The sequence below is a fragment of the Thunnus maccoyii genome, chromosome 9 (assembly GCF_910596095.1).
Source record: "Thunnus maccoyii chromosome 9, fThuMac1.1, whole genome shotgun sequence".
NCBI lineage: Eukaryota > Metazoa > Chordata > Actinopteri > Scombriformes > Scombridae > Thunnus > Thunnus maccoyii.
This window is the reverse complement of record NC_056541.1, coordinates 31,207,914-31,226,244: the sequence shown is the minus strand read 5'-3', so window position 1 is coordinate 31,226,244 and position 18,331 is coordinate 31,207,914. Positions and strand designations below refer to the sequence as shown.

The window sequence follows — 18,331 nt, the reverse complement described above, 5'->3', positions numbered from 1 at the left end:
ACTAAGTCTCAGATAAAGGCAAAATGCCAAAAAAAATAATCTCAAAAAAAGGAAATCCTCCTGTGCAGACAAGCATTTATGATGATGATCTATTGTCAGGAATGTGCCTCCAATTTAAGAATCAAATTTGTAAAGATGTTTACGTGAGTAAGAACAAATCAGTGGTGTGCACGAATCAGGTGTAGAGTTTTCTTATTTATTTTCTTTCAGGTTATGAACAAATGTAGGAGGAAAAATAAAACACTATTGATTGAGAACAAATTATAATGAACTTTGACTGGTGGCTAAATGTTGACTGTGATTTTTTTGGAGAAGGAATGTAGTTGGCAGAAGGTCCTCACAAGTATTGCACCACCACACGTGTGTGTGTGTGTGTGTGTGTGTGTTTGAGTAAGTGAGAGAGAGTCAGAGACACAGAGAGAGAGAGAGAGAGAGAGTAAAAGCAGCAGGAGAGTGAGCAGAGTGACAGACAGAGGGAGGAGGGAGGACAGGCAGAGCGCTCTGTTGGGCAGCTCTTGAGCCTGGCTCTGCCTTTGAACCTGTGGATCCCGCTCCTACCTGGCCATGTCATCCGGCCTGCGCAGGAAGTGGAGGAGCGCCGTGCAAGCGCTCAGGACTCTCCGTGGGACGGGAGCAGCAGGAGGTGGAGGAGGCGCTGTGAGTCTGCTGTTATTTTTAGTCTCTCCTCCCTCCTGGGGCTAGGCTAATCCGCCGCTGCACAGGCTTATCCAGATTGGAGGTAGGACACCGAGGCAGGAAGGTTAAGCGCTCGCTCCTGTGGGAAGCCTACTTTGCTTGTGATGCTGTTTAAACTACCCAAACTGAGTCAGACCATGCCGAAGCAGGATTGTGCTAGCCAGGGCTGTGGGTTTGACAGGGCGGGGGGACTGTGGCCGCTCGGCTCACAAGAGCACTGAGGAAGCTCCTCTGCTAGCCATGAGTCTGGACTGGCTGCCGACTGGCTGCTGCACCGGCTACCCTGGCTGGCATCGGTGCAGGCAGGCTGACACAGGCAAGATTGGGGCCTCAGATGGCTGCAGGGAAAGGGGAGGCAGTGGCGACAGTGGGGGGGCGAGGATCCAGCTGAGGGGGCTGGACACTGAAGAGCTGAAAGGCAGCCTGGTGGTCCTCTACGCACCTGCTGGGAACTCCTTTCTACTCAGATTGGTGGGACATGCATGGATGGAAGGATGAATGGATAGATAGTGGAGTGTGTTGATGTGGTGTGTTCGTGTATCCGCAGGACTTACACTGATTAAATCCAGTGATCTACTGTACATTGAATCTTTAACATGCTACATTCAGTGAATGTGGCTGGAATATGATTCAGATGTACAATTTTAAGGCTCCATCTCAGATGGAATTGATCTTAAACTGGAATTAATAAGACTGTTAAAAATAATTCTCTTTACCTTTATTTTGGAGAGAATTAGTCTTGTTACTGTGATCCCTGAAGGAGACACTCATCACACTGGGTAATGTTATGGTGATCAGCTGTTAACATTGCTCATTTGTTCAAACATGTTGTCTGAAGTGACAATACTACAAAATGAAAGTATGGTAGATGACATTTTGTCAGCTTATAATATGCATAAAGATGTTTCTGATGCATAATTGTGATGTGACGATAATGCTTTGTTTAATAATGTAATTGTGTATTTACTGCTTGATGATGAATCAGTTCTAAGAGTGTAAACTAAGTTTAAATATCTACAAATTAAGAGCAAGTGTGGCATCACAGGCCAAAAAAGTGCAAGTGCCGTACAACACTGTACATGTTGAAGATTGTAACAAACTACAGTGAAAATGATCATCGCAATTTTACTTTTTTGTCCAATCAGCCGAGTGAGAGCTACATGAGCCACAGCATAAACACATGTTAAAATGATTTGTATTCAGCAGTGGAATAGCTCATCTTTGTTATTAAAAAGTCAACTCTCTTTCTCTTTGTGCTGTTATTTGTACGATACTCACTGCACAGCAATTTTTCATGTTTTTACTGATGAATTTACGTGGTTCCTCTAAAATGACAAATGCATTTTCCTGAGGTTCCCCACTCTTTGACTTAATCACACTGGTGTAAAGTTCTGTAAATTTACCTCTAAAATGAATCTAATTAAGTTAAAAAAAATAATAATAATACTGCAAGCAAAATATATACTACATGTACAGGACATGTACTGTAATGTATTCTGCCTGACAGAACTGTCATGGGTTTCACATTCTGATCATGACAGCTGTGAACACAGGGTGAACTATTGATGTGTGTGTGTGTGTGTGTGTGTGTGTGTGTGTGTGTGTGTGTGTGTGTGTGTGTGTGTGTGTGTGTGTGTGTGTGTAGAAGAGAAAGAGACATGAATATATAAATGTCAGAGGCATACATGTGTGTAATACTGTATGTGGTTAAGGAAACCAGTTATTGCCAAGAATATGAATCAATGAAAAGTTTGGATTCTCTGAAGTACTGTGTTGTATTTCATAATGGTGAGACAGACCTTTACTGGCAGCCATGTACAGAACCACTCTGCTGGAAGTTGCATTGCTCATGTTAGTGTGTGTGGAACATTCTGCTGTGACACGTGGCAACAAGTGGCAAACAAATGTCTTCCCCTTCAATTGGAGAATCTCTGGAAAAGATGCACAGACTAAGTTAGAAATAAAGAAAACTATAAAAGGCAAATATTTCTGAGTGTGCTCACTGTAAAGTTCTTCAGTGCACATCAGAATGTCCCAGATGAGCTAGGAATAGACCAACCGGCATGTTGGCTGGAGTTTGAGAGTGGGGTTTGAAACCTGGACCTTTTGGTCAGAAGGCAGCTGTTTTAACCACTGATCTGCACTCTGAGCCAGAAAAACCCATACTCTGTGCAAAGTACAAACTTAGGAGGATTCAAAACTACGACAGTAAACTAAAAATACTAAAGCAAAGTATTAAAATGCAGTTATTTGCCATTTTAGGTGATCAGAAAACAAAGACAATCACACAGGCTGGCTACACTGGAGTGATGACTGGTGTTCTACTATGATGGAGCAGAGTCTGATGATGTTTATTAAACAGGATATTGCTTATGAGCCTCTGAATTAATGACTGTGGACCACCGTGTGACTCTGTGGCCAGTTCGTCAAATATTCCATCCAAACAAGTTTGATTTGAAGGTAGGAAGTCCGGCTGTCAGTCAGAACATGTCTCTGTGTTCTGGGTACCATCATTTTCATTGACAGCATCGCAGCATACTGCACTGATTGAATATTTTTCCTCAAGAAACTTGAACAATTTAAACTGGGAAGTAATAATTATAAAGTCAGTTTTATGAATCTTTAATATACAATATTAACTGAGTAGTTGTACTTCCAGTTGCCTCCGTAGGGAACTCACTGACGAATTAACACCGCAAGAACAAATAGTGCATGGGCAGTAAACACTGGATTTGTGTGTTTGTTTGGTGCCAACAGTACATGTTCTAAAGCAGTTGACCTTGTTCCACACTCTCCAGCACAACTAGCACAATGCTACCATGCTTACTGTTGTATGTGTGTGTGTGTGTGTGTGTGTGTGTATGCCTGCCCTGCCGCCCAACTATCTCGCCTTAAGTCACAGCAGTGTGGCATTACTTGGAGGGAAAGGCTTTTTGGGTCAGGTCTCATGGGACACCGAGTTTCTCTAACTGTCCTTCAGTTAGTGCAGCAGAAGTACTGTACACTGTGTTAAGCACATACAAAAGTTGTTCCAGGACTAAGATGTGACCGATATGTCTGTCATGTGAATAAGATGAATTGCTCTGTGAGTTGTACAGTAAAAGTCCTTTAGATGCAGAGATCTACCAGACAGTCCAGACAGTAAGTATTTGGACAGTTACGCATGTTTTGTTCTTCAGCACATTCAATTAGAAATAAAGTAATAGGTACAACATGAAAGTGCAAAGCCTCAGCTTTAATTTGAGTAACTTTACATGAATATACTACTGACAACTACATGTTTGTCGGGCAGCTGTGTGCCATTTCAACTTCAGTTCAGCACAAAAGAGCTCACGTGTGGCTCAGAGTTGAGAGTTGCCGTTTGTCTGTCAATATGAGGAGTAAAGAGATAGAAAAGATCGTTGGTTTGTTGAATGTTGGGTTCATTCTTAAAGTGCAGGTGAACACAGCAAAACTAGAAAGTGGCGACCGAGCTGGCAAAGCAAGGAGCACAAGTCTTGTGAATGAGCAGATAGTGATTTGTCCCTTAACGACTGCACAGCAAGTCAAGAATGTTCTCCACGATGTAGATGGACATGTTTCCCAGTCAACGATCAAGAGAAGACTTGATGAACAGAATCTCAGAGGATTCACAACAAGATGTTCTTCCTATATTGATGTACTGTAATCCATGACTTTATTTCTAATTGAACGTGCTGAAGCACAGAGCCTGAAGAATGAAATGTGAACTTTCCAAATACTTAATGTCTGGACTTTGTGTGCACATCACATTTAGATGCAGGGCTTTGCAAAACTGTCAGATAATTCCCATACACTGACTTCCCAGTTTGAGGTTTTCAATACATGAATGAAAGATTCTTTGAATATTCTTTGAATTTAATCTTCATCTTAACTGACTCAGTTAGTAACATTTAGCAGTGGAGCTCCTCACTGCTGACTGTTGTCAGCTCAGTTGTGATACACAGTATGTTATTTCCTTGTTAAAAGCTCATTAAAAGACCTCAGAAGCCACAGAAACAATCATGATCTGATAACTCTGCTGAGATCCTTATAAACAGTGCTCCTATAGGCCTGGTTTAGTAGTGAACTGAACAACCCTAACCCTGAACTACTGAACTGAAGAAACACCTATATGATGCGTTCACTTACTGTACAGTTGTATGTGCTGAAGTGCAGTGTTCACTAGGCCCTGGTTCCCAACATTAGTTGTGTTTTGTGTTAAATCACTAATTTGAGTCCAATGTTTCTGGTGATTATCAGGCATGTTACACAATCGGTTTCAGTTGAGTAGTTTATAAAATGTTATTTGTTGAAGGGCTTTAGTCCTGTTGTGATGTGTTATTCATCTGCTTAATCACTGGTAGTGACAACAGGTGTGCATCATTAGCTCTACTCAGCAGTGAGCGACGGCTCTGGTGAGTTGAGACAGGAAGGATAAAGCCGTTCTGTAGTAAATGACAATTCTGTAGAATTTGGTGCACTCGTAGCTGTGCATTAGTCCGGCTGGCTGACCTGCTTTTTTAACATCCCTTTAAAAGTTTCCAGTGCCGAACAACATCTTCTGCTCTTTATATGGGGTAGTGGCACCACATGCAGTTAACAGTGATGCAATTGCTAAGTTTAGAAAAAAGCAAATGAACTGCATTTAGTGACTACATGTGTGCACTGAACTGAGTTGAGCCAGTTTGAATCAGCAGAGTGATCTATAATGTCCATCTCTAGATAAAATGTTAAAAAAAAAATAGTTCCTACGATCATATAAACATGTACCAATAGGTTTTCTGATGACAGGTGTGATTAACCAACACACCAAGGCTGATAAATATCTCAATCAATTATTCAAGTAAAACACAATGAACTATATCAATGCAGGGACAAGGACACTGTTGCACCCCAGGTCTCTGTGGTGAGAGAGGGTTTTCTCTTCTTCCATTGATGTTTGATGAAAAGTAGTCCCCGCTCCTTCTCTGGGGGTTATGAAAAGCATTCTGTAAAACAACAAATATGTAAGTTGAACTATAGTGGAGGCAGATTGAGAGCAAACAACAAAAAGAAAAAAAAAGCATAGCACTTTATTGCAACCTCTGTTCCTCCTTCTGCTCCCCCCTCTCTCCTCCTCTATTGTCTCTCATTCGGCACTCTTTTAGAAGCAGCTGAAGTTGAGCAGAGCTGCCTGCCTCAATCACTGTCATCAGAGCTGTGGTGTGTGTGTGTGAGAGAGAGCAATGAGGTGGAAAGAGATGAGGGCAGATGTCTGCTGGAATAGTTGTCCAATTAAAATTATCCACCAGCCAGGCAGTGAGACAGACAGGACGACATGCAGGGCTGTTGTGCTGCTGTTATTGACATGATACTGACTGTTCTTTTGCTGGGGTCAGTTCCCACACACAGGGCCCTTTGTTTGTGTGTGTGTGTGTGTATGAGATAATCTGGGTTAGTCTCCTTTCCACTAGTGTGTCCTTAGCCCCAGTGGTCTATATGTTTCCACTGTACACAGATTTATGTGATGTATATTTCAGTGCATAAAAATGAATGTGTAGTCGTGTTGAGGCTTCTTTTACTGCAGGTCATTGGTGCACTTAACAGTTATGCATGATAATGCTGTGTTCCAGGTTATATCAGACATCCCCATTCTTTTATCCTATAGACATGTGAAGTGACTGGCTTGGCATTACACTCTACTAATTATGATCAATACAGACAATGACAGTTGTCTTTCAAAGTTAAGGTATAAGACTGTGAACTAAGGGTGGACCATATGGATAAAATCCACTATCACAGCATATGTAGTCTTATATTGTGATACTATATATATATATATACTCTCACTGAGCACTTTATTAGGAACACCTGTGCAATCTAATGCAATCCAATACAGTAGCTCTGCCATAAATTCTACTTTCACAAAGCTTATACATTTTCAGTTTTTGTTGAAAATGCAGTGATAATTCTACTTTATGTGGAGTGCATTATATTGAAAAGTGTTGCTAATATTTTGTCTGTACCATAAACATGCATGTGTAGGGCAACACTTTTCAATATAATGCACTATATCATCACAATTAGTTTTTATTTTCATAGCCTGAATTCTGCTGCTTGCATTGAAATGTCCTGGTCAGACAGTGTTTGCTAACCGTGTTGTGTCTGTGTTCTCCACAGAGCTCAGGGATGGAAGAGATGGTGTGGGAGCAGTACTCAGTCACTCTGCAGCGGGTGAGTTCATTCAGTAACCTGAAGAGTCTACAACCCAAAGGATGAACTTAACTAACTCCACAACATTTATAATGCAATGCTGATAAATCAGAATTCTGACCTTGAGCTTGTATACTTCAAATCGTTATCACGTTTATTTGTCTATAATCTGGCTGGATGTCTGGAGGATGGATGTCAACATTTGACACTAAAGTCAGAAGGAAGGAGATAAACTGTTGCTGCTGAACGTGAACTATAACTATTTGTTAAAAAGCAGGAGGACATTGGAGTAACTGATATGAAACATACTCATCGCATTGTGTTTTAGCAACACTGTGCCTTCTTCAGTGCAGAAAAATTAGTATAAAAAAAAGCAATAACATCCTCCCATATGCTCCACATAGCTCTCAGAGCAACCAGATGTACAGAATTATCTCATCAAAAGTGGAATCAGTATAAACAACAATTAAATGCAGAAAATATACATTTACCTAAAGAGTAAAGCGTAATTTCTCTACTGTATGCTTATAATAACTGGAGATATTATACATTGTGGATGACTAATCTCTGCGCTTATAAAATAAACCCTATTTTACAGCTAGGGTTAATTAACTCCAGAATTATTGAACTGGTTTTCCTACTTGCATTTCCACTGATCCTAAGATCTAAGATGGGCAGCTGAATGATAATTGATATGATATCAAAAAATGTGTCTTTGCAGAAGCTTTTACCAGCATTTCAGATTTTAAATCCAGATTACACCTCGAAAGACAAATTCTTACACAGATACCATTTTATTGTACATGACGTCCTCCCAACACTCCCTTCTGTCAGTTCACGATCTAATTAATAGCTAAATGAAGGAGTGTGGCTACTCCATCAGCTGAGCCAAGTCCAAGTCAACTGGGATACTGGGGTTGTGGATTTACCTTTTAAATGTACATCTCTAATATAAAAAGCCTAATCCATATTAGGCCAAATTAAAATGAAACATTAAGAGTAATTTTCTCCTTCTCAATTACAGACCATTAAATACAATTTCCAAAGATGGAAATTACCTTTATCTCTGCTAGAGTAGGCCTCACCAGTGAAAATGAACATTGTTCTAAAATAGACCTGCCCTCACCCCGGCTAATCCGCCCTCAGGCTGCCTCTCCTCTCTGAACTCAGCAGTCAATACTTTCACACATCAACCACATCATTTTTATGGTTATGTATGGGCAACTCAAAGCACTTGATTAGGGTTAGGCAAAGATTGTGGTCATATTGATCACATTATGATCTTTCATTGTGTTACTAAAATCATGATCTTTCCCTAACCTAACTTTTAATGGTTTTTAGTAGCCTAAACTTAAGCACATGCAGGACACAGGACACTAACTCCAGTCCATACTGCCAACCACCCACCGCGACCACCTCCATGTAGCATTTCATGGAGTGGAAAACTGTTGCCAGTTATCCCAGTGGCAGCTACCACAGTTTGAGGCTGAAGCCAGTGCAGAGGTGCCTTAAGATGCTACAAACTGACGCCCATTACATATATACTAAGTCAATCATTTTTTCAGTGAGTCATTATGTTCTCCATCTCTAAATTTAGCCCTCTAATAAGTGTGCTGGTGGTCATTTTGGAAATTATTGCTCTGTTAATAAGATTTGAAGACTTAGTGTCTGCTGTGTGGGTGTTGATTGACAGCTGTGATTGACAGTTGACTCACCTGCTGCTCTCCCCAACTCTGGGACTTGCACTGAGTTTGACTATTGCTGTAATATTTCACTAAGTTTGATGTTACTTGATTATGATACCTGCCCTGTTAGCACATTTTAGCTAAAGTAGCTAACGTTAGCCTGTTAGTGTGCAGGGCTTGGTGATCCCTGCAAGCTAGCATTAGCTTCGGTCTGAGGTAGCAGGGCATGTTGGCACTGACCATAAGCAGTAACTCTGGGCTTCCAACCAGCTCCAATGTAAACCAGCAGGTGATGTCACAGCTTGCTATGTCCATCTGCATATACAAACTATGGATTCCTCCCAAAGGTGTCAAGCAGAAGCATTTAGTAGTATAGAAATGTAGTTTCAGGAAGCAGGGTTGACATCAGATTCAGTATATTTTTCAAGCAGCACAAAACTATTCTGGCTTAATGGGAAAGACAGTAACAAAGGAAATTTCCACCCACTTTATTTGTTAACAAAACCAACATCAGTACCTGTGTACCTGCCTGGTGGAAAGTAAATGACAGTAGTTGAAGCTCTCACATCAGTTTGGCTCAGTTTTACTGTGAGTCACATTCTGTCTCAACGTTTTGTATTCAGTAATTGATGATCTTTCTTCTTCTGTAGGACTCTAAGATGGGTTTTGGAATCGCTGTGTCAGGTGGGCGTGACAACCCCAACGTGGAGAATGGTGAGACGTCAATCATTGTCTCCGATGTGCTGCAGGGAGGACCAGCAGATGGATTACTCTTGTAAGTCTGTCCAACAGTGACCAAAATCCTCCTCAGTGGGAGGAGTTGTCTGCCATGTTCTGGAGAAACTCGCCTGCCCACAGTGCAGTCATCCTGTATTTAACTCTCATTTCAGTCAAAGCTCTGATGAAATCTGTATGTCTGCAGAACATACTATGAGTTAACAGCAGAGGTGACTTAATACTTAAACAGAAGGTCATAAAAACACAAAAATTAGCCAAAAATCTTTCTGTAATTAAATTTAGTTTGACTAATTGACTCAAACAGGACTGTATTATTTGTGAAACATTTACTATAACTACATGACTTTCTGATTTTTGTTTTGTTCTCAGTGTTATCTTATATTATTTGTGTGTTTCTTTTGTGACCAGTGAGAATGATCGTGTCATTCTGGTCAACTCCATCTCCATGGACAACGTGCCTCATTCCTTCGCCGTGCAGTCACTCCGTAAATGTGGCAAAGTGGCCAAGATAGTGAGTATGAACCCTACACAAGGACAACACAGTGTGCTTTGCAGAGTTGAAGCAATGTATGTAGATGCTCACTGCTCTCATCAAGTCACAGTCACAAATACACATTGTCAGGATGGAGTTCTAGATGTGGAGCATTTAATCAGCATTAATGTGGAACATTTAATCAGCATTAATGTGGAGCATTTAATAAGAATGATTCAGAATGATGGATCTGTACATCTGGCCCAGTTCTCATGGGCTTTTGCTGCATAGATAAATCTCATTCTTATCCTCTTCCAGAGCTTCACATTGTCCTCCACAAGCTCCTGAATCTAGATAAATATGATCATCATGCACTCAGCACCCTCTTTTTATTCTCGATTGAAAGGGGCCATATTATACCCTTTTCCACAAATTAACACAGTTCCCTTGGGTTTTAATAAAATGTATCTGACATGCTGTGGTCAAAATACCACAAGGATGAAGCACCTAAACAGCCCTGTACAGAACAGAGCGCCTGTCCCGCGCACCTCAACCCCTCTTCTGCGGGGTGCGCCGGCTACCGTGGCAACTGTTGAGCATGAACCCCACAGAAACATGGCTGCCAGAGAAATCAGGAATGGAAGGATTATTTGTGTTTATTCTCCCCACACAGCCAGCGAACAACAGCAGGAACCATCATGTTACTGAAGCTCAGCCTGAATGAACACAAAATAAACTTTGCTGTGATTTAATTGCAATAAACGGATCAAACGAATGCTGAAATAACTACATCATGATGCCGATTTGTAAAAAGTCTGAATTCATGCTTTGTCAGGTCTGTCCACATGACGACAAGCAAACCACTTCAGTTCAGATCGATCAAAGCTATGCTAACACTCAAAATAACATCACCTAAAGGCATAAAAACGGCAGTGACATTATTGTTTATACTCATAGATATCCACATGCTGTGTAACTTTAAAATTCTATAAACTCACCAGCATTTAAGATGTTTATTATGGATGACAGCAGCTGAAGTGATGTGTAACTCTGAGTTTGAAGATAAATAAGTTTAAAAAATGAACTCTTCCTGCTGGTAAAGTGCTGTGGATCAGAGCAGAATCAGGTGTTTCTTCCTCCAGGAGGTGAGACAGCAGCAGCAGCGATGCAGGACTCTCCAGCTCTGCTCCCCGGCTCTCTCCTCCACAGCTGTCTGCACTCAGCAGCTGCTCTGTCCCCCGCTCCAGTCCCGCCATGTGTGCAGATTTTTCGCCCTTAGCTTAGCTTAGCTTAGCTTAGCTTAGCTTATCTTAGCTTAGTTTAGTTGGGTCCTGGCCGGTGCTTGTGAGAAAAACATGGTGAACCTCAGGAAGTTAAGTGAGTGGAGACTCAGATAGAGACATGGATGGGGGGGTGGTAGAATTTCAGTGAAGCCCGTAGTGATGTAAGAAGGGGCGTCAAATCTGAACGGCTTAAATCACAAGAGTACAGAGCAAGCCAGCCCGAACCAAACTGACTGGGTCTTATTTCACAGCTTGTGTGTTAGTAGTCACATATATACACACAATCACTGAAAAAGTGAGTTTTTCATAACCCAGAATTACCCAAAGTTTAAGGTTATTGTGATGAGACTTGATCTGTTCCATCTTTTCTGGTTCTCTTCATTTCTGTTTTGTTATCATCACTGTTATTTTTAACAGCAGGTCCCCCTATTTAGCATTTATAAGCAGTATATTAGCATTTAATAAATGATTTATTACACACTGATTTTACTTATATCACTACTAATAATGACTCATGTAATTATAAGCCATTATAAGGACAACTACATTTTAGTGTATTATAAAGCATGTATAACTGTTTGTATACTGATATTAATGCTAAATCCAGGAACTAAAAGTAAAGTGTCAGCAGTGTGAAGTGTTAACACTATTCATTTCTGTATAAATGAATATTTGGCATTAAGATTTTTTGGGGGGGTCTGGTGAGGGTTCTCATTGGCCTGGCAGCCCACCAGACCTGCATACAGCATCTCCTGGCCTCTGTCGTTAAAGACTGTCATATCTGAGAATTGGTAGTGCAGCTTGACTAGAACTTGTAGACATTCTGTGAAAAAGCTTCTGTTTTAACAGAAGCATCATTATTTTTTCTGTGTCATTGCAGGGAGTCCAGAATTTAAAATCTTGGAATCATTTTATTTCTTTGACAAGATAGTTGTGACTGTGAGCGTGGCTGCTGTGTGTCATTAAATGACTTCACCATGCAGTCAGTAGAGACGGAACAGCTGAGAGGTCACTGAGTCATCACTGCAGATCTGCTAACACAAACACACTACAGAGAGATGCACACACACCTCAGCTGCAAGCTCCCATAATGCACACACACACACACACACACATACACAAGCACAGTGCCAACATGCAGAGTATTAATGACCCATACATTTGGAGATCTTGCACATGCATCTGTGTGTGTGTGTGTCCGTGTGTGTAGGGGAAGGTTTCATTATATGGAGTATGGGGCCGGCTGTATGGAGGGTGTGAGAGACTCTGGACAGGACGCACAGACAGACAGTCACTACACAGACCTGTAGGCTAATATTATACTAATAATAATATCATAAAGTCACTGTTGAGTAGCTACAATAAAAAAATATTAATATAACAACACATAAAATATCATCAGAGACTTAAGGAATATTTTATAAATATCGACATTAAGTGACTGAACCCTTCATTATCCGAGTGGCTGTATGGATATGATAGGAATATTACACAGGGCTTAAAATGATAAAGTTAGTAATCTATGGCCTTTGATGTATCCGTATGTTTAATATAACCACAGTCTATTCATCATGCTGCAGACGTGCAGACAGTCTTTGTGACAGATTTGATGTGGAATCAAACATCTGAATAAATCAATAAAAGCACCTTCTGTAGGAAACAGACCACCAACCTCCTGATCATAAATATTCAGCAAGACATGTTAATGTGTGTTATGTTCAAAGAATCATGAGTGTCGATTAAAAAAACATAGTGGCAGACAAACTTGTGCTTGCTTGTGTACATGTGCTAGCGCCTTTTAAAGGAGCACTATCACACACACACGTGCTGAAAATACACAAACGTACGTGTACATGTGGTATTTTGATGACTCCCCTCACCTCCCGTAATACACACACTCACACATACACGAGATTTGTAGTGAAGCAGCGCATTAGCAGAGCCGCAGCTTCAGTCTACACATGATGCATTCAGGCACACTATTGAATGTAGGTCACCTGCATTGTGGCAGAGCTCTGAGCAACACACAGTCACTGTAGTTAAACAAAAAAAAATAGACTTGAAGCATATTTATATGTACTGTATATATATCTAGTTTTGAAAGGTTAAAGGGGCCCTTATGTGATTGGCCGTTATTGGTGCCAACCTCAACTCAATCTGCCATGGTGGATGATATTGTTACCATACAACTCCAAAAGAAAACATTGTGATGAGGCTTGCTGAGGGTGAGCCAGCACTGGAGAGGCTGTTTTGTAGCACTTTACATCTACAGGAACACATAGTATCTGTGTGTGTGTGTGACATTAATGTCTCAGGTTTTCAGCCTGGCTGCCTCTCACGCTGCTGCAGCTCTAAAAGTAGCAGCAGTTCTCTCCCATGTGTATACTGGACTAATCTCACTGGTCCACACAGTTAAATATAAAAGCCTTACATGTCAAGGGAATGTGACGTGCTGCTTTGAATCACAGCTTTCACGACATCCCGCTGCATATAGTGGAGTTCTCTCACTCCTGTCTTAGAGAGTCAGAAATAGAAGCCTTTTAGTTAAAGTCGTGTTTCTTTTTTAATCTCTCTTTTAATATTTGCTTTTTTCAGTCAGTTCACAGTTCAAAAAATTAAAGTACACAGACGGTCTGTTTTCTGTTCTGTTGTTTTCCTTCTTTTAAAAGCGAGAAATATAAAAATGGAATGTTGGAGAGAACAAGCAGATACAAATCTTAATTAAAGGTCCTCTTACTCATTTTTTCCAGAGCTTTCAAACACATCTTGTGGCCTTCATTAGCATAGAGGTTGCTTAGTTTCCATGTAGTTGGCTGTCATGTGAACATGGAGCAGTGGTGACATGATAACAGGCATCAGATGTGAATGGCAGGAATAAAATACAGATTTTAAAATAGTTGTGAATCTGCTCAATCATGATCAAATAGACATTCATTAAAACATTTCATCATTGCTGTTTCAAATAACTATGAAAGGAAAGAAAATGAGAGTACAAAGATCACTGATACAATCGTTAACTGGTGGCGTGCACGTTTTTAATGTGACACTTGGTAGATCTGATCTTGTTCTGATCACTCCAAAAAACTTTTTAATATGAAAATATTATTCTACATCTACATGACTCACATACCCTCTGTTCTCAGTTATGTCTTAATCAGTCCAATATTTCTCCATCAACTGAGCAACATATGAGAGTTTTCATCTTATCTTTTATCTCAGATCTTTGCAGTTTCTTGTGTTTCAAGTAAAAAAACAAAACAAAACAAAACAAAACTGTGATTTCAAGTCTGAATTGGTCTCAACCAAAAACCTGTAAAATCTTTGTTAAATAAAGTACCCGTCAAAAGTTAAGACACACTCTCTCATCAAGGGAATGGGAAAGTGTGTCCAAACTTTTGACTGGCATTGGACATGTGTGTCCTTTAAGAAATCTAAATCATTTAAATGAGCTACTTTTATCAACCCAACAAGTACTTTTGCAGTTTTCATGGGGAATCTCAGAATTTCAAAAAACTAAAAATTATGTTTGGGAGAAAAAAATATATCCACATATTTGTGTTTAGGTTTAAAACAAAATGCAAATACGATTATTAATTGGTGTGAGTGTCAAGAGCGACAGTCTTGACACTCCAGGAACATACAGGTCTTGTATGAAACAATTATTGTAACAATATCCACTGTAATATCATTTATAGTGTTAAATAGCATTGTTTAGAATACATTCCAGTGAACACATTGGGAACATGCCTGGTGGTGTTGATGGAGAGAGCTCATCTGATCAGACAGGGGGTGTGAATTGAACCTCACTGGTCTAAATGGTTGTAATTAACAGGCTTTTTGTGTTTTTCTTTTTTTCCTTCTCTGTCAGACGGTGAAGAGACCTCGTAAGGTGGCGGTCCACTCCCTGAAGCCGCCCCCGTCCCCAGGCGGAGACAGTCGGGACTACTCCCCCTCCACTCACTACTATGATGCCGACAATGACAACGGCTGGTACCGCGATGAAGGCCGTGACCATCCCTCTGACAGCAAAGCGTACCTGGAGCCTGAATACAGGGGAGGACGGGACTATAACCAGACGGGTAGGAGCCGCGGGAGGAGCCAGGAGAGATCCTCTCCCAGTCCCGACAGATCCAGGAGGGACGGGAGCCGGGGACGGGCCCTGGACACCAGCGCTGACCGTCAGAAGTACCACAGCCGAGGACGCAGCCCCGGGGACAGCTACCGCATGGAGGACAAGTATGAGCGAGGAGAAGGAGGAGGAGGAAGAGGAGGGAGGTACAGGAGCAGAGACCAGCTTCATGACAACCCTCCATCCCCAGAACCTTCCAGAGAGCTGGAGCCACTGGAGAAACCTGTCAACGTCCTGCTGGTGAAGAACAGACCCAACGAAGGTAAAACACACCAGCTACCTGTCATGGCTGCTGTTTACAAGAAGGACTGTATGACTGGTTCCAATGAGAATCACAATATTATCACTTTGAATTGAGATGAGAACATTTTAAAATAAAGATATTTCTTACATACTCTTTGCTCTTCATGTAGACAGACAAACATCATCACTGCTGTAACTCCTTTTATACCAATTGACACTTCACCTCCTTATAGTGAACACACTGCTAACACTCTATTTGCACTGCTTCATATTCAACTCAAACTTTCAATTTTGTTGTTTTGAGTAAATTGACATTTAAGCTGCTTTAATCTCTTACTTTTCAACTCATAGTTCAACTGCTTTAAGTGCTCAAATTCAGACTGACAAGTCAACGCTTCGCTCATAGAGACTGATGACAATCTCCCAGGTTTCGTTGTTAACACTGGTGACATGCAGTTCACTACGGAGGAGAATGGGGGGGGGGGAGCAGCATTTCCGGCAAGGTGTGACCTTGACAAAATTGAAGGGGCGCAGGTTTGTCAGCAGCCGTTCTCGCTGCTGTTCAAGCGACTACCTTGCATTTAGAAATCCCCAGACTCCGGTAGACTGAGATCTCTGATCGTCTAGTATCGCGAGACTAACAAGGATGAAACTTTAAACTGTACTCTCAAATACTTTTGAACTTTAATTGTGTACACTTCACCTGACACTTCAAACCCTTTCATTGCTTCAATTGTAACTCTAACATCAACCGTTTATAGTGTTAAAACCTGTCATTTTTCTATCATTTTCTTCATAACATTTTGCATTCTCTTGTAACACATGTACCCTGTTTGCATGTCTGCCTTTAAAAAGGTGCATTGTGCATTTTTAATTAGCAAGAACATAGCCATTCGCAGCTTCTAGACAATGAAATGTCTCGGCAATATGGAACCAGCAACTAACTGAAAGAGAGAAATCATCTGCTGGACAGTACCATGTTCACCTCCAACATGAAATATCTCCTGTCAGTCCCAGCAGGGTTCGCAGTAACTGTGGTGTGTTGTTGGTGTGTTCTAGAGTATGGTCTACGTCTGGGGAGTCAGATCTTCATCAAACAGATGACCAGCACAGGCCTGGCTGCCAAGGACGGGAACCTGCAGGAGGGAGACATCATTCTCAAGGTGCACAGACAGCGCAGTCATACAGTCACATCCATCACAGCGGTTCCCAACCCAGAGGCCCAGGACCCTCCTCACATTTAAATATGAGGGCTCACTAGATGATTAAATGAATAAAAAAGAAAAACACTTGTTATACAAAGTTGTTTTTTTAGCTTGTGAATTTCTGGATACTGTTGTATCTTTGAGCCTTCTTAACATCCTTCAGATGAAACAATCTGAAAAGGAAAATCACTCTTTGGTTGAACAATTCATTTCCACCGAGGCCGTAACCTGTGATGAAGGCTCATAAGTGGGCGTGGCTTCATTTGGATGGATGTTTTAATCAAGTGATTCCGCAGATGTCAGATGGTCTTCAACACCAAAAGCGTATTTGTGAACCAGTTATTTAATTTTACACAACACACCGTTCTCTTATTTTATTTGAGTAATATTAGTATTTTAATGCAAGTTTAAAAACAAAAACAGATTAAGTTTTTTCAGATAAATAAAATTTGCAAGATTTATCTAAATTATAAATTATAAAATATCACATTCAAGAAACAATCTAAGAAATTAAAAGAAACAAAAATAAGCTCCACCGTCAGACCTCCCATAGTCTCTGACTATCTGTACTGTGTGTGTGTGTGTGTGTGTGTGTGTGTGTGTGTGTGTGTGTGTGCGCGCGTGTGTGTGCGTGTGTGCGTGTGCATGCGCAGATCAATGGGACAGTGACAGAGAACCTCTCCCTGCATGATGCTGGGAAGCTGATAGAGAAGTCGAGAGGGAAGCTGCAGCTGGTGGTCCAGAGAGACCGCCGCCAGATCCTGGTCCGCATCCCCCCGCTCGCAGACTCCGACTCTGATAATGATGGTGAGTCACTGAACACTAGACCTGACCAGTAGGGTTAGTGTGAAACCACAGAGTGATTAGCAGTGGTTATCGTGTGGTGTAGGCAGGAATGCTGCGTACAGTGTTTCCCACAGCGACGGTAGTCTGGATGAAGACACGTCACAAACAACAAATGGTCTGTTTGTGAGCTTTATTATAATACTTGTAATTATTCTCCTCGTCCTAGTACTATTTCCTTAATCAGAGAGCTATGGACACCTCAAAGTGTCAATAAAATCTTCAAATTCTATCAAATCAATCCAATAAGTAATGTGTGACCTCATATTTATGACCTTATAATATACTAGGAGTGCTGTATGTCGATCTAAGCAGACCTGAGAGAAGCCTGCATGTGGGAAACACTGTATGTTGTGGCTGAATTTTCGTTACTCCACCAAACTGTGATTTAAGTCCAGGTCAGGCTTATGTTTCAGCATGAAGGACACTGATTTAAGGCTAAGATTACATGTAGGATTGATCATTCAATTTTAAGAGTCATAGTGTAAATATATGCAGTGTTTTTAGTCCTCTATCAATTTAACCTTGACAGAGGACCAAGACACAGAGCTTCTCAGATCTGCTCCAAGCTGTGTGGGTTGAAGTGTGCCACCAGAATAATAATAGATTTTTTTCAAAGGTTAATAGGTAAATACTTTAATAATTAATTAATTTCTTAATTAAGATAGTTTATATAGTGATTCTTTAAATGAATGTGCATTTTAAATACAGTAATTAACATAAGTCATACAGTGATCATTAAAAATGCCAATTATTAAATTCAGTTCATTAGTCATTAGACTTTTTTGAAACTTTTTTATAATTAAGTTGAGATGAGTTCACTTGATTACCATTACAAGAACAGC

At 40.8% G+C, this 18,331-nt stretch overlaps 1 protein-coding gene across 2 annotated transcripts in view; it reads left to right on the top strand.

The window, feature by feature from the left end:
* LOC121903457 (tight junction protein ZO-2-like) overlaps nucleotides 1-18,331 on the top strand; it is a 100,669-nt gene that overhangs the window by 37,922 nt on the left and 44,416 nt on the right. For both annotated transcript variants that reach the window (XM_042420479.1, XM_042420480.1), the window contains exons 2-7: nucleotides 6,856-6,909; nucleotides 9,224-9,348; nucleotides 9,720-9,822; nucleotides 14,935-15,457; nucleotides 16,498-16,601; nucleotides 17,297-17,450. In XM_042420479.1, coding sequence (XP_042276413.1) covers nucleotides 6,856-6,909; nucleotides 9,224-9,348; nucleotides 9,720-9,822; nucleotides 14,935-15,457; nucleotides 16,498-16,601; nucleotides 17,297-17,450 — 1,063 coding nt within the window. The remainder of the gene's footprint in view (nucleotides 1-6,855; nucleotides 6,910-9,223; nucleotides 9,349-9,719; nucleotides 9,823-14,934; nucleotides 15,458-16,497; nucleotides 16,602-17,296; nucleotides 17,451-18,331) is intronic.